At 34.8% G+C, this 15,678-nt stretch overlaps 1 protein-coding gene across 5 annotated transcripts in view; it reads right to left on the reverse strand.

The window, feature by feature from the left end:
- Positions 1–15,678, reverse strand: part of LOC150102559 (echinoderm microtubule-associated protein-like 2) — a 373,793-nt gene that overhangs the window by 172,630 nt on the left and 185,485 nt on the right. For all 5 annotated transcript variants that reach the window (XM_090399817.1, XM_090399820.1, XM_090399815.1 and 2 more), the window contains one exon: positions 14,258–14,362. In XM_090399817.1, the coding sequence (XP_090255943.1) occupies positions 14,258–14,362 (105 nt within the window). The remainder of the gene's footprint in view (positions 1–14,257; positions 14,363–15,678) is intronic.

Genomic DNA, 15,678 nt, shown 5'->3' on the forward strand with positions numbered 1-15,678 from the left:
CTTCAAGATTTAGGAAACTTTAATTCTTAGGCCTCCTGCCCAACATCTAAAGATAACCAATAGCACCCATACAGGGTGCTTTTCAATAGGATTTTAGTCTTCATTGCAATCTAGTACCATTTCTTCCACATATTATTTCTTGTCTATTATTACAATTTGAATACTGTATTCCTGAAGATGTCTCTGTAACAGTCAAAATATTGGAATGATTAAATCTGCTGTTTAATTATTGCTCTTTGTGCTGTAGTTATTCCATTAAATTGCATTAAGAGTACACAACAGTCACTTGCATCGAAGCATTTTAACAAAACAATTTAATCACACTACAATTTCGCAGAAGTTTGAATATTTGGAAGGAGAGAGTTATGGGGTTTCATTATTTTTTGGATTTGGTGGGGATTGCAGCCATTGACTTGACTAAGAAAGTATTATGTGGGATTTTAATAATGCCATACTGTTGGAAAGGGGAGTAACCGTTGGTAAATGTATCTGTGTGTGCATGTCGGTGGGTTTTCTGTAAACAGAGAATGCCAAATCCATCAGGTTGGTGTGTAATCAAGGTATCTAGGAAGGGGAGACTTGTTTCTTTTTCTAAGGTGAACTGGATCCTGTGATGTTGACTGTTCAGATGTACTGAAAAGGAGTTAACAGCACAAATGGAGAACACATCATCTACATAGTATAGCCAAACAGCAGGCTTCTGTGGGACAGAGATTAGGGCTTTCTCTTCAAAGATCTTCATAAAGTAGTTTGTTGGGGGGGGGGGGAGATTAGAGAGCATGACTGTCCCCTCTACTTCATTACAGAATTTTCCTTGCAAAATGAAATAGCCTAAGTTCATGGTGAACTGAAACAAGGTTGAGATATCATGAGAAAATTCAGCTTGGACAGGGTCTAAGGTGTCTAAAGTGGAACACTGATGAACAAAAAGCCATCAAAACTAATTATTATATTAGTGTGTTAGAGTGTGAGGTTTCTATACTGAAAACTTAATGGTGAATCTGCCTGTCTTAAGAAATAATCCAAACTCAGGAAATTTGGATACATGAAACTATCTGAAATTTGGGAAGGTTCAATTCCCAGAACACCAGCCTAACAACTAAGACATTAGGACTTCAAGCTCATCTTTGATTGTTCTACTTCAATCTCACTTAGTAGTGCCTGCATGTGCTTATTATTCTGTACATCGTTCCCTGTATGATGACTATTTTGACTTTGCCAAAACATCAAAGGTATTATTTAATTTTTTCTAATGAATATATATTCAATGTACAAGCTTTAATACCAGAATTAAATTTGGAAAAGTTCTTCATGTGAAAGATAAGTAGAGTATTTGAAAAAAAGGAACAAAGAGGCACTGCTTCCTAAACTTCAGAGAATATACCTACAGATAAGATGCTTTCATAGCAACAATTATGCATGAATCCTGCTCAGCTGTTAAGGAGCTGATAGCAATATAAATGTTAATATGCTGAGCAATTTTGTTACAAACAAATACAAAGATACTTAGCAGAGAAAGACTGATAACTACATGAAATAGAAGTAATATACAACAGAAGTAACCTACATGTAACAGAAGTAATTATAATAAAAAAAATTTTCTTGGAAATTTATTCCCCCCCCCCATATTTATTTCAAGGAAATATTACAAACAGCCAAAAGAAATCACATGTACAAATATGGTAAATCCAGCAATTGATTAAAAAAAAGCATTTACTTATGACTAAATCAGTGTAATTTCCACAAGATTCACCACCATTCCCTGATATATATAGAACAGTACAATAATACCACATAAGTATAGATGATTACTAGCTTCCTATCAACAATTATTCTCCAAATTAATGTCTTATTTATCTAGTCCTTCAAATTATCAAATTCGATTGAACGCTTGGTCAGTGTTTTCTACCACTGTGATGAAACAATTTGTGACAGCACAGTGGTAAAGAACACTGATCAGGTATGTAATCAGAAATACATATCCATACTTGAAGTAGTAAAAGCTATGAGAAGTCTGAAATGTGGAAAGGCAGCTGGAGTAGATGATATTCGACCAGAAATGCTCAAGTATGGTGGCATAAAAGTCTTACAATGGCTGCACTGCATAGTTCAGATGGCCTGGACAGAGGGGCGAATTCCAGATGATTGGAGTAGAGCTCTCATAGTACCTATATATAAAAAGGGAAATAAAACTGAATGTGAGAATTACAGAGGTATTTCTCTACTGAGTGTTCCTGGTAAGATTTACACAAGTATACTTAAGAAACGGTTCAGAAGGATTGAGAAGGAAGAAAAGCTTGGTGAAGAATAAGCTGGATGATTCGGGCCAAATAGAGGCTGTCAGGATCAGATCTTCACTTTATGACAAATAGTTGAGAAATCATGGGAATATAATAAAGACCTGTATTTAGGTTTTGTAGATCTGGAAAAGGCATATAACAAGGTGCCAAGAAAGAAGCTATTCAAAACACTGCAGTCGTATGGAGTCAGTGGGGCATTATATCAAGCAATACTTAGTCTTTATTTGAGTTGTAGGTCAGCAGTTAGAATTGAAGTACAGGAAAATGGTTTAATGTTAAATCTGGTGTCAGACAAGGATGTACGTTATCTCCTCTGTTATTCATTATCTATATGGATCACATTATGAAGGAAAGTGGTATTAAACCTGATATCAAAATTGGAGATGTTACTGTCAGCTAAATCTGCTACAAGTCTGCAAGATTCTCTAACTAAATTGAATAACTGTTGTAATAGATATGGTATGAAGGTCAGCAATAACAATTCAAAGACAATGAAAATAGGCAGAAGCATTGAAAATATCACCTGCATCGTGAATGGAGAATCTATAGAACAAGTAAAACATTTCAGCTACTTAGGCATGATTTTTAATGAAGATAATAAATTAAATATGGAAATAGACAACAGAATCAACAAAGCTGGTATGGTAGGAAGTAAAAAATAAATAAATAAATAAAAATAATAAATAAAAAAAAAAAAACACTAAATTAGCTGTATACAAGATAGTATTCAAACCAATTTTAACTTATGGATCTGAGAGCTGGGTTAGAAATAAAACACTTGATCAAAGACTAGAGACCACTGATATAAGAGTCCTGAGAAAGATTAAGGACATGAACAGATGGCAACAATAGAAATATCATATCATATCAAAAATGAAGATATTAGGAAAGAACTTGGCATTGTTAGCATCTAGGAATGTGTTAACAGAGTTAATCTGAAGTGGTATGGTCACTTAAACAGAATGGAAGAGGAAAGATTAGCAAAATAAGTGTTCTCTGCCAGGTTGACAGGAAAAAGACCCAGAGGAAGACCAAGATATAGGTGGATTGATGTAGTAAAAAGTGCCTTAGAAGACAGAAATATAAGATCTGATAATGTTGGAGTCTTGACAGGTAACAGATTGATTTGAAGGAAAATTGTAGGTAGGAAGTTAGTAATGATGTAAGTTTTTTCATGTAGTACTATCATATCCTGTACATCCCTTGAGGGTACATGTCAGGAATTTTGATGATATTTTGATCTTCGAAGACACTAGACAGCACTATCATTCCAGCTCTTTGTCTTCTTGTATGCCTTTTGTCAACTTTCCTTTTCCTTCTACTTAAGCATCCAAACTATCTCAGATTAGCCCTACTCACACATTGTTAAATGGTAATAATGTCAAGTTCTTTTCTAATATCTTCATTAAAAGCCAAAACTGGTATAATATAGGGGTCTGGCTAATTTCTCTCTTATTGCTTGTTTTCATTCAAATGGTTCCCCATACCAGCTATGCTTTTTCTATTATCTATTGAATTTACTATACTTAAATTGCTATCTTCAATAAAAAAACAATTTCCATAGTTTATCTTTCTACTGCAGAAGACTTTTTATAAAGTCCTTTTATAAAACACCTGTGGATTTATTTAACATAAAATCTACTAATAAAGAGCTGAGTTTGATATCATATTTAAATATCACTTTCCTTCAATGTGTGAACTATATAGATGATGGATAACAGTATAGACAGTATACACCTGATTTTATGTCAAACCAGATTTCTATAAATCTTTAAATTCTAACTAACTTATTACTTACATGTATAGGTTACATATTGCTGTATATAATATTTCATTTACATCATAGAACTTAGTGTTTAGAAAAGCTTTTTTACTGGCATCTTATTATATGACGTCATCAAGCTCTATGCCCGCCGGTTAGCCTAGTGGCTTTACGCTTCACAACCATATGGGGAAGGAGTGTCCTGGGTTTGATTCCCGTCGCCGACGTGAGGAGCTTAAGGATCTTCCTCAGCCATAGCCAAGTTAGCCGGTCTTGGGTGTGGACAGCAGGGTTTTTCCCCCAGTTTATCATCCCGCAAGTAGGCAAACCGGCCCCCTGAACACACGGATCTACAGCCATAAATACTTACCCCCATGAGGGGGCTCAACTCACCCTAATAGGGATGGGAGAGAAAAGGGAGGAAACTCCATATGAATAAATAAATAAATCAGGCTCTATAAAATTTAAATACAATTCCTTGTTATATTACTATGAGTTCCATTATGTGTCTTGTAAAAATCTGGTGCTGACAACTGTTATTTGACTTCAAGTTAAGAGAAATTGTGGCTTGCTCTTCCACAATTTTTCCTAGCTTCTCAAGTACAAGTGATTCATACTACAACAAATTCATAGGACTATTCATGGTCAAACAATGGATGGAAATATACAATGTTTTGCTATTGTTATGTTGTAGCATCAGATCTGTAAATAATTTAAACTAATACAAAATACAATACAATTTGATCAGCTAAATCTCAAACTGACAGTCTATCCTCATTCATTACAGAATACATACTTAGTAACAGGGCAGACACTAAAGTGACACTGGGTCAGAAGCCAAGGACAACACTCAGAGCTTACATTCCTTGTGAGCTATGTAGAGGTCTCCTCCTAGTTATCTAGCTTGACACTTAAGCAAAAGTTACTTTGCTTTCAACTAGGGAAGAACATAATGTTGGAGGCTTATTGGATTTTTTACAACACTCAGAAAGGATTAAAAAAGAATTTAGGGAAGAACAGTTTGACCTTGGTGGGGGCTAAGCACATAAAATTTTCAGTTCATATATGTGATATAGGTGGAAGAGCATGGAACAGCAAAATGGCATAAGAAACTGTAAGGAAAGGATGTTAGCAGTGACTGGGAAATGGTCGAATGGTGTTTGAAGACATGATTAACAGATTGATAACCAGAGTCAGAAAGTATGATGCCACTCATTCAGTTAACTGCTGCTTGATTTATCAGGCAGGAGTTAAATGGATAAGTGGCATCATCATAATTGTAGTTGGTACTAATGACTTTACGTTCATTATGTGAGAGGATATGAAAGCGTTATTGGAAAAGGTGAGAGTGAAGAGTCAGAAAATGAAAATCATAAGTATATTACCTCAATATGATAAAAATGAATACAGAAGGAAGGGCTATGCTGGCAAACGATTCGATGCATAAGCTATGTAAAAGAACTGGATGCGAGTTTTTGGATGTGTGAAGTGAGTTTGAGGGAAGATTGGATTTGTACAAGAGGGACAGCATACACTTGAATGTACTTGGTATCATGATCTTGAAAAACTAATAATTGGTACGAGACTAGCACAGAGAGACAGGGAAACTAAATCATTACGGGAGGATTGGTCAGAATCTGTATGTAAGAGCGATAATATTATGTAACCATGTTAATGATGGAAATCGGTAATATCACAGAAATGATTACGAGGAGAGAACAATTTTGTATTTATCCTGTTTGGACCCATCAAACATGTGCAGATGTCTGCATATATAAGACACCAGAGAAGAACAGAGATCTGCAAGTTGTTACAACCACAAGAAAAGGATTCCTTCCACATCATCCTTTTCTTATGACCGTAAGAAAAGGATGATGTGGAAGGAATACCAGGTGATGATGTCCATTATGAAAATTATAATCAGCAGGCCAGAAGAGTCAACTGTTATACAGAAAGCTAAGTATGAGAATGAAAAGAAACTGGCTCTGCAAGCTAAAGACGACCCCAAAGAATTCTATTGTCATGCTGCAAGTAAAAGAAAGAAAGAATGAATATGAAAGAATAACTCCAGTGAATGCAGATGGTGTGAGGGCAGCAGATGCAAAAGAGGTTGTTCAAATAATGAGTGCCCATTTTGCTAAAAGCTATCAACATTGGTGTATGCAACATTGAGCTCACTGCTACCTCTTCACTGGATGAAGAAATTCAAGTGTATGAGGAGGAAGTATTAGAGCTGTTGCACAAATTGAATAAGAATTCAGTAATAAGGACTGATGGGATATCTGCATGGATGCTAAAAGAGTGTTCAGCTAAACTGGCTATTCCTTTGAACCAGGCTATATAATTTGAGCCTCAGAACAAGGCAGATTCCACAGGATATGAAGGAATATATGGTAATCCCATTGCAAGGGTGGTGCAAAGACCAATGTATCCAACTATCGACCAATCAGTATCTCAGGAGTGATGGTGGAGATATTGGAAAAGCTGGTTAGGGCTCGCATTCAGAAATGGGTTAATAGAAAATCTCTACTTTGCAATAAACAGCTTGGGTTTACTACTGGAGGATCATGTTTTAGCAACTTGCTCACATTCTGTAATAACGTTACCACTGAACTAGACAAGGGGAATGGATGCATCATGATACATACATTTGGATTTTGCTAAGGCTTTTGACAGAATACAGCAAGGAAGACTATTGCATAAATTGGAGAACATGAGACAGGATTATAAAATATTAGCGTGGATAACAGGATCATTGATCAACATATCAAAAAGTGGTATGTGGTGGGGGGGGGGATGCGAGTCTACAAGATTTGAGGTAGCCAGCAGTGTGCCACAAGGATCAGTCCTTGTTCTACTGCCATTCAATCTGTAGATTAATGACATTGGGAAGGATTTGGAAGGCAACATACTGCTATTTGCTAATGATGCAAAGATAGATAGCATAATCAGCAACAATGCAGCCATGTCAAGTCACGCACTTTGGCATGATTAGATATCTAATGTTGCATTACATTGGTGGGATTATGCTAGAAGAAACTGATCAGGCTAGGGATCTTTGGAGTGTTGGTAGATAGGAATTTGATGTTCAGAGGCCATAAGAGAGAATAAGTCATACTTTCCAGCTTTGTAGTTCAGCATGTAACCTGTCCTAACGGAACATCCACATACTTAGCAACTACCCAGGTCAGTACAGCATGATCATTGTTGTCAACTAATAGAAAAACAGTCACATGTTTAACTGAGACCCTTTCTGATGCTATGAACACTCTTTGACCTCAAATTGCTTCTTTTACATGCCATTAATAAAGTTGCCTTGCAAGAGTTCAATAAATTCTTCTTCATTCTTATCATGAGTTTTCTCTCCTACCCAATCAATGCTGTGTTAATTTAAGTCATCCATATGATTACTCATTTAGTACTGATCTGGGTAATTTGAGGATACATTTCCTAACTGACCTGTCAGGTCTGTAGCAATACCCACACTACATATTTTATTCTGTTAGTCTCCACTTCATACCAGATAGCCTCAAACTCATTGCTACATAGGACATTATTACTATTATTGATTTAATGAGTTTCTACCCTAAACGGTCTTAAATCATCTAATATCATTAGTAGAACCCTATCTCTTCTCTCTCTCTCTCCTAAAAATACTGTATCCTTTATACTCAATTTCAGTCACTACATCTGATTGTAAGGGCCAGGTTTCACTAACCAACAATCTACAGTGCCAACGTATTCACCACAGCAACAAATTCAACCCTTTGTTCCTAATGTTCCTTGCATTTGCATATAGACATACGTTACCCTTTGCTTTTCTATACTTAGATTTGCAGCCTTCTTGGCCTGGTCGGACAACTATCTTGTCCCCATCCCTACCCTAGAGATGATCAACCGATATGCTTTGGATTCTTCTGAACTCAAAGCACATAGGCCCATCCACTTCACCAGATTCATAACCGTGCTCACTGACACGGTGTCAATTTTAAATTCTGCTGATGGAGTGTATAGAGTTTGTATGAGTAGCTAACTTTCACTTTTCCTCCTGGTTCCCTGATGAAAACAGCAAGAACCTTGTTTGACCAGAGACATTCACTTGCTGCTACTTGCATTTTCATCCCTCGAAACAGACAGACCTACTGGAGAACTCATGAAGTTGACAAAGAATACATCAGACTTAATTACCTTAGTTTGTTTGTTTTTAATTCTAGTCATTACCAATTTGACTGCTTACATTTTCGGCAGATGTTTCTCTGGTCACTGTTTCATAATTGGTAGGGTAATATCAATATTATCCTTTTCTTCCACAGTTGCCATTTCTTCCATCATGCTGCACCTTCAGTTTGTATATTGATTTAAGTAAATAAGAATGCCATTTTGTTTTGTAAATCCCAAATTGTTAGCCCATCCTTGTTCATTCAGTATCCAGGTAGATATTAACCTTGGGTCAGAAGTCCTGATCAGTTCCAAACATTCCTTAAATGGCTAAGTGGAGGTCTCCTTCCAGTTATCTAGCTTTGTCCTTGAACTGACTCCAATTATTTGTCTTAAAGTAAAAATCTTATCCTAACAACCAATATTTTGCCTAAATCCAGATTATTTTTCTCCAAGATTCTCTTCAACAATTTTTCTTAACCTCTTATCAGGTGCACTTGCATAAATCTTATCAGAACGTAGGAAAATTTCTCTATTTCTCATATTTGTTTCATTTCCCTCCCCCACACCACACCTTTCTAATAGCCCATAATGAGAGCTCTACTTCAATCATCTGGAATTCAACTTTCTTACCAAGCATTCAGAATCATGTGGAGCATTATAAAACTTTTATACCTCAATATTTGAGTATTCAGAAAAGCACAGAATATATCATTTATTCTGTGCCTTTCTAATTTCAGGTATCCATTTATTCCCAGAATTAGCAGTACATATCAAGTATTGATATGTACTCCTGATTTGCATTCCACTCAAATTATTTTTTTTTACACAGGTTTGGTCACTGCTTGTTTTATTTAACAATATTTCAAAGTAATTAATACAGAAAGGAATATCTGTATCCCCAATTTTTCTATAAACTTTTCATCTTTGATTTATTTTATTCCATTTCTTTCCTCCATTTTAACTTTTTCAACAGCATCCTGAACTTTCCACCTTCATGATATTTATTATCTTCTATATTCTTTGACATTGTTTTAGCTACTTTTACATGCAATTTAGTTTTCTTAACTGCATGTAAAAGTGAAATCCTTTTTCTTTGCATTCTCTCAGTACATTTGCTGAAACATGCTTATCTGCTAGGAAATTTCAATACATTTTCTTATTTTCGAGGACTACTTCTTTAATTTCTTCTGCAATGAATTTCTGATTTTTCTATCCTTGCAGATAGCTCCACCAACAATTAATCAAGCTGATCAACTCTGATTATTTTTAAAACTGTCTGGAGATGAACAATGCATGTGCTTCAACAGAAGAAAAGGATAATATTGATATTACCCTACCAATTATGAAACAGTGACCAGAGAAACATCTGCCAAAAATGTAAGCAGTCAGATTGGTAATGACTAGAATTAAAAACAAACAAACTAAGGTAATTAAGTCTGATGTATTCTTTGTCAGCTGCATGAGTTCTCCAGTAGGCCTGTCTGTTTCAAGGGATGAAAATGCAAGTAGCAGCAAGTGAATGTCTCTGTGTAAGAATGTGTAGTCAACCACTGAGAGAAGGTTCATTAATCACTCCAACATATCTCTTCTGTACTGAGTCAATGATTTTTAGGGGAGTTCCAAATGCGAGAGTAGTATTTAATATCTTGAGAGATTTCTGACTGCATAGTTACTAGTTGTTCAGTAATAACAGCTGGAGTGGGAGCAAAATTGAAAACTTAATTTTTTAAATAATGAGAAAGCAATGAAAATCTAGAGGCTAGAATTATTCCAAGAAGAGAAATCCTATCTTGCTGAGATTAGGTGTGTGTAAACATAATATTACATAAAAATAATACATAATTGTCATTACTGAGACAAAAACAGGTAAGATCTTACTAAATAATGAGTATAGGATGTTATATGCGGAAAATAACAATCAAGAAAGAAAGGAGTAGCGATAACATTCAACACTGAACATAAAGATAAACTTCTTGTTTGGAAGGTGTACATTTTTTATGTGTCGTGTTGTATTCTCTTGTATCCATTTGTTCAGTCATTCTCTCTTTCTCTTTCTTTCACTCTATATTTATTTCCTTTATGAGTAAGTGACTATCAATTTATCTTCAGTTAGCTTTGTCACTCTATACTACATTTAGATATCTTGGATACCATGAGAATTCTGGAAATTTATTTTTATTTAATGACTGCGCCACCAGGATTCTCTTGGGAGGTATTCGGGATATTCTATGGCCTCTGTAGGATATACTACATTTAATTAAGAATCTTAATTTCTGAGTCGTGGCTATTCTTTCGAAACTTCTGCTCACAGGTTTGTAATTTTTTTAGAGACAGTGCATTGTGTAAAGACCAGGAGGTACTCCTCATTAACAAAACAAAACATATTTATTTAAGTCAATAGCAATTATACAAGATAGTATACTACTATATCAAATTCCCCTTAATTGCATCCTATGCTACGAGTTATGATATTGCAACATATATGTATATATACATTCTCAATCATGCACATAAAGCAATCATTTTTAAAACTAGAGTTATGAGTTCTACAATTATAATTAAAAGCTTCCCTGTTTTGCTCAATCATACAATATATCTCCGATTCCAGGCTTCTCAATCCGTGACAATGAAATTATCTAAAACTTAGCAATGTCTTATGGATTCTCAGCTAATCCTCTACAAATTCAATAAAAGTATAATAAAATCTACTCACAGCTCCTAATTTGCACACTTAGTTATATCAGTCCTCTATATCTTTACTGCACTGTAGACTGCTCTTCCATCCTAACACTCTGCCCTTTCGTATATGATCTCAAAGTCATCGTCGTCGTTTGATGGCTCACTCCTGGGACTTGAAGCATACTGTCGCTGATGGTTCAGAATTGATCGCAGGTGTCTGGTGCACGATGCAGGCTCATTCACTCGCAGTGCATGCTGGTACGTCGCTCTGCTCCTTTGGTGCTTCTCCTGCCCACGGGCCACATTCTCTGACTTCAAATGGACCAACAATCTACAGCAAGAAAATGGTGTTTCCTCAACCCCTTTTTCTTTCTTAGAAGGCTTCCTATATATGACTCTGAGGTCCCTGGACTAAGGTTGGAGACTCTGAATATTCCTGCGCAAATGGTTTTTTGACTTTCATTGATGGCAGTGGGAATTCGAAATTTCAGATAATCTTCATCACTAATTGTTCACTCTCAAATCGCACTGACAACACATCATAATCCTGTTAACTGAAAACGGAGCTGCTTCAGTACTATGCTGCTTTTTTATGACATTGCCCTTGAATTATACATCTGGCTGATATAGAGAGCAACTAAAAGCAATTTTCTTATGTTTACAATCTCTGAACAATTAAATGTTATTCTCTTTAAGTTCTCTACCCACATGGGTTTTTACAAAAAATATGCAATTCAAAATAGTGATACACAATTTATATTTTATTTACAAGATTTCTGACCTCTGTAAAAGTCGATGCAAAAGGAAAGAATATCTTCTACTTCATCGAATTTTACAAAGGCAGTTTTGAATAGAGTTATGTAGGCAAATTTCAAAATGAGGAAATGGACAATGAATCTTATTTGTGGCTATGTCCCCACAGAAGGTTCTCCTAAGGAAGAGGCAGCAGAGCAATGTTTTTAGTCATTAAAGCAGGCAGCTGACAAAGAAAATGGAAAAAGCGGTTCTTGTTGGAGGTCTAACAGCAGAGTAGGAAATGAATCCAACCAGGCATAAAGGAATGTTTTGGGAATATTTGGAGAAAAGGACAAGACTAAAAATAAGGTAAGTATCTGCTGGACTTCTGCTCAGAACACATATTAGTCATTAATACTGCATGTTCCAACATAAAGATGATGTGCACAAGTTCACATGGAGAAAAGCTTCATCGACTATGTCATTGTTGATACTGATATCTTCATGTTGGTTCAGGATACAAAAGTGTACAGAGAATCTCAAACTGGAGGTGACCATTATTTAGTTCAAAGCATGATAAACATGAATATCACATTGAAAAGAACAGTATCTAAGAAAGTTTTAAAAAGAATTAAAGTTGAGTAGCTTTTACAGGTAAATTGTAAACCCAACTATATAAACATTATTGAAAACAAATGAAACAGTTTGAAATCAAGAACCAAACCTTGGAGTATATCAGTGGCAAATTGAAGAAACTTTGATTAAGCTGGGGAAGTATGCAGTGTAGCTCTTAGCAAGGATAGAAAAATGAGAACACCGTGGACATAAGAAGTTAAAGAAGCACCTGGAAAAGAAGAAAGCATACCAAAAGTTTCTACCAAATAAGATAGCAGATGTCCCAAAATAATACAGAGAAAAATGTAAGAGAGCTAAGCTATGTGTAAAAGTAGCTAAACAAAAGTCAAGGGAAGACTTAGGTAAGAATATAGAAAATAAATATGAGGAAGGTGGAAAAGGAATCAAATATGATAAAAGTGACATGAAAACTGAAGACTAATATATCCTAGATGTCTGCAGTAGGTAATTACTTTGAAAGACTTAAATGAAACAAGCAGCAACAGAACCATACTACAATATTTTCAAGAGGAATGCAAAGAGGAGTACATATCAATACTCGAGGTAGAAAAAAAATCCATCAAAAACTTGAAATGCAGAAAAGCAGCTGGATTAGATGATATTTAACCAGAAATGCTAAAATATGGAAGTATAAAAGTTTTGCAGTGGCTACACCGCATAATTCAGAGGGTCTGGTCAGAAAGTTGAATTCCAGATGACCGGAGTGGAGCTTTCATAGTTCCTCTCTATTAAAAAAGAGAATAAAACTAAATGTGTTACAGGATAATTTCTCTGCTAAATGTTCCAGGTAAGATTTAAGCTGCTTAAGATTTAAGATGAGGAGAGGAGTTTTGGAAGGGAAACTCAGAGAAGAGCAAGCTAGGTTCAGGCCAAATAGAGATAGTCAAGATCAGATTTTCACTTTATGACAAACAGTTGAGAAACCATGAGAACAGGACAAGAATCTGTATTTAAATTTTGCAAATCTGGAAAAAGCATATGACAATGTACCTAGAGAAAAGATTTTCAGAAATACTACAATTATATGGGATAATGGAGCATTATACAAAGCAACACATTGTCTATATTTAATTGACAGTCAGCAATTAGAATAGAAGGAAATATAGGATGATTGTTTGATGTAAAATCAGGGGTAAGTGCAGAGATGCATATTATCTCCACTCTTATTCATCACTTACATGGATCATTATGAAGGAAGTGGTATTAAATCTGGTATTAGAATTGATGATATCAAACTTAGCTCTTTGCTTTATGAGGATGATGTACTCCTAAACACATTCAGTGCAAGTCTCCAGAATTATCTAAATTGAATAATAGCTATAACAAATTTGGCATGAAAAGTAGCAATAAAAAGACCAAAACTATGAAAATAGGGAGAAACATTAAAGACATCAACTGCATTTTAATTGAAGAGCCTATAGAACAAGGAAAATGTTTCAGCTATTTAGGCACAGTTTTAGTGAAGATGGAAAGTTAAATCTGGAAAGAGACAACAAAATAAGCAATGCTGGTATGATATGGAGCCAGTTGAATGAATTTATATGGAATAAGAGAGAAATTAGTTAAACTACCAAACTAGAAGTATACAAGACAGTTTTCAAACAAGTTTTAAGTTGTGGATCTGAGAGTTGGGTTAAAAACAAAGCTCTTGATCAAAATCTTGACTAGAGACCACAGATATGAGAGTTTTGCAAAATATTAATAATGCCATTGATGACATCACTGAAGAGATGTCATCAATGCAGATCACAAAGCAGATCACATCTCTTGTTCCACATTCATAAGAGAAGCTGTGCAATGGGCAATTAAACAAAAGTTATTGTATGGTATATATAGCACAAACATGCACAACATAAAATATCTTACTTTCATTTTTTTCTCACTTTAAACACTATTAAAAAAATCTATAAGAAAATAATTTAAGCTTTTTAGGTTTTCCACCATCATATTGAAATATACACTTTGGAATTTTCAATACACTCACTTTTGCTTCTGTTAGTTTATGTCCACTTTCTCCTTTCTGCCATTCCCATAATGATAAAGTATGTTCAGTAGAATCATCAACGATGCATAACAATGATCCTCCATCCTACATAAAGTTCCCAAAAAAACTTTAATATAAAAATAACTAAAGATAATGTAGAAAAAGAACAAATATTATACATTTAAAAAAATTAATTTTTCACTAAATAAATGAAAATAAAATGGAATATGCACTTCATGTATTTTTAACCTACCTACACACCCACACCCACACACAACCAGTTGGAAATTAACTGTGAAGCACTCAGCATATGCATTAAAAACCACTAATTAGTGATAAATAAAATTATAAATTCCCCCAAAAGATAAATATCAAAAAGAGCAGCTATCAAGTCTATTCACGCTTTTTTTTTTATGCGCAACCACTACAAAAATTTATAAATTTGAAAACCAATTATATCTTTTCATCTATCAGTGCTTTTAACTGGAATTAATATCTTAATCTTGGGCCCTTGATATCTACCAGTGTTTCCTTCCAAGTATGATATATAGAGATGCATAAAATGTAATCAGTTTGAGAAGTTCTGGCCAGAGTTCTGCTGATAGACTGATGCTATTGTGCAATGGGAAGTGATACACACACACACACACACACACACACACACACACTGTGTGAAAAAAATGCCAATATGACAAGAGATATAGAAATAATTGTGGTGTTACATAACAGATAACAACAGTCTACTACAATCGTAAGAAATCGGGCCAATAAAACTTACATCTGGAAAAGTGGCATGCATTCAACTTATAAAAGTCAATGAAAAGACCAACATTTTCATTCTTTTTCTGGTGTTAAGCAATGAATTAGGAAGAGACTTCATGTACCCAGTGTATTTCAGAGTAGATTCCGGAAGCCCCAATAATAAATACAACATAATTCTGTTTATCACAAATTGTGTAGTCAGGCATTTTAAGAATATAATAATGAGTAAATGCCATTAAGTGAGAGAGTGTGTAAATGTTCATGTGTGCACATACACACTGTTATCTTCTGAAAAACACCAAGTTCCATTTCAAGATTTGCAAAGATGCAACTAAATACTATATCATTTAAATAAGGATCAGGAAAACCAGAACTCAACATTTGAATGGTTTACAAGGTATAGTAGAACAATATTTAAAATGTAAAATATTCATTTCCATCTGTTGTGCTGATGGGTGGACCTTCACAAACAAAGCAAACAAAAAAATTTATCATATCAGCAACTAATTCATGGTAATAAGCTTAATAATGCAAAGATTGCATCTGAAGTCATGCCAAAGAATTTTGACATGATTTAAATAATTATATTCATTTGGTGTGAACATGCAATACATCTCTGTTGCTAAATTTGGTGGTATGGAGAGCCATGCAGAGAATGA

Source organism: Typopeltis vanoorti, chromosome 10, assembly GCF_054136105.1.
Source record: "Typopeltis vanoorti isolate ZY-2024b chromosome 10, IOZ_Tvanoo_1.0, whole genome shotgun sequence".
In the NCBI taxonomy this organism is placed as follows: Eukaryota; Metazoa; Arthropoda; class Arachnida; order Uropygi; family Thelyphonidae; genus Typopeltis; species Typopeltis vanoorti.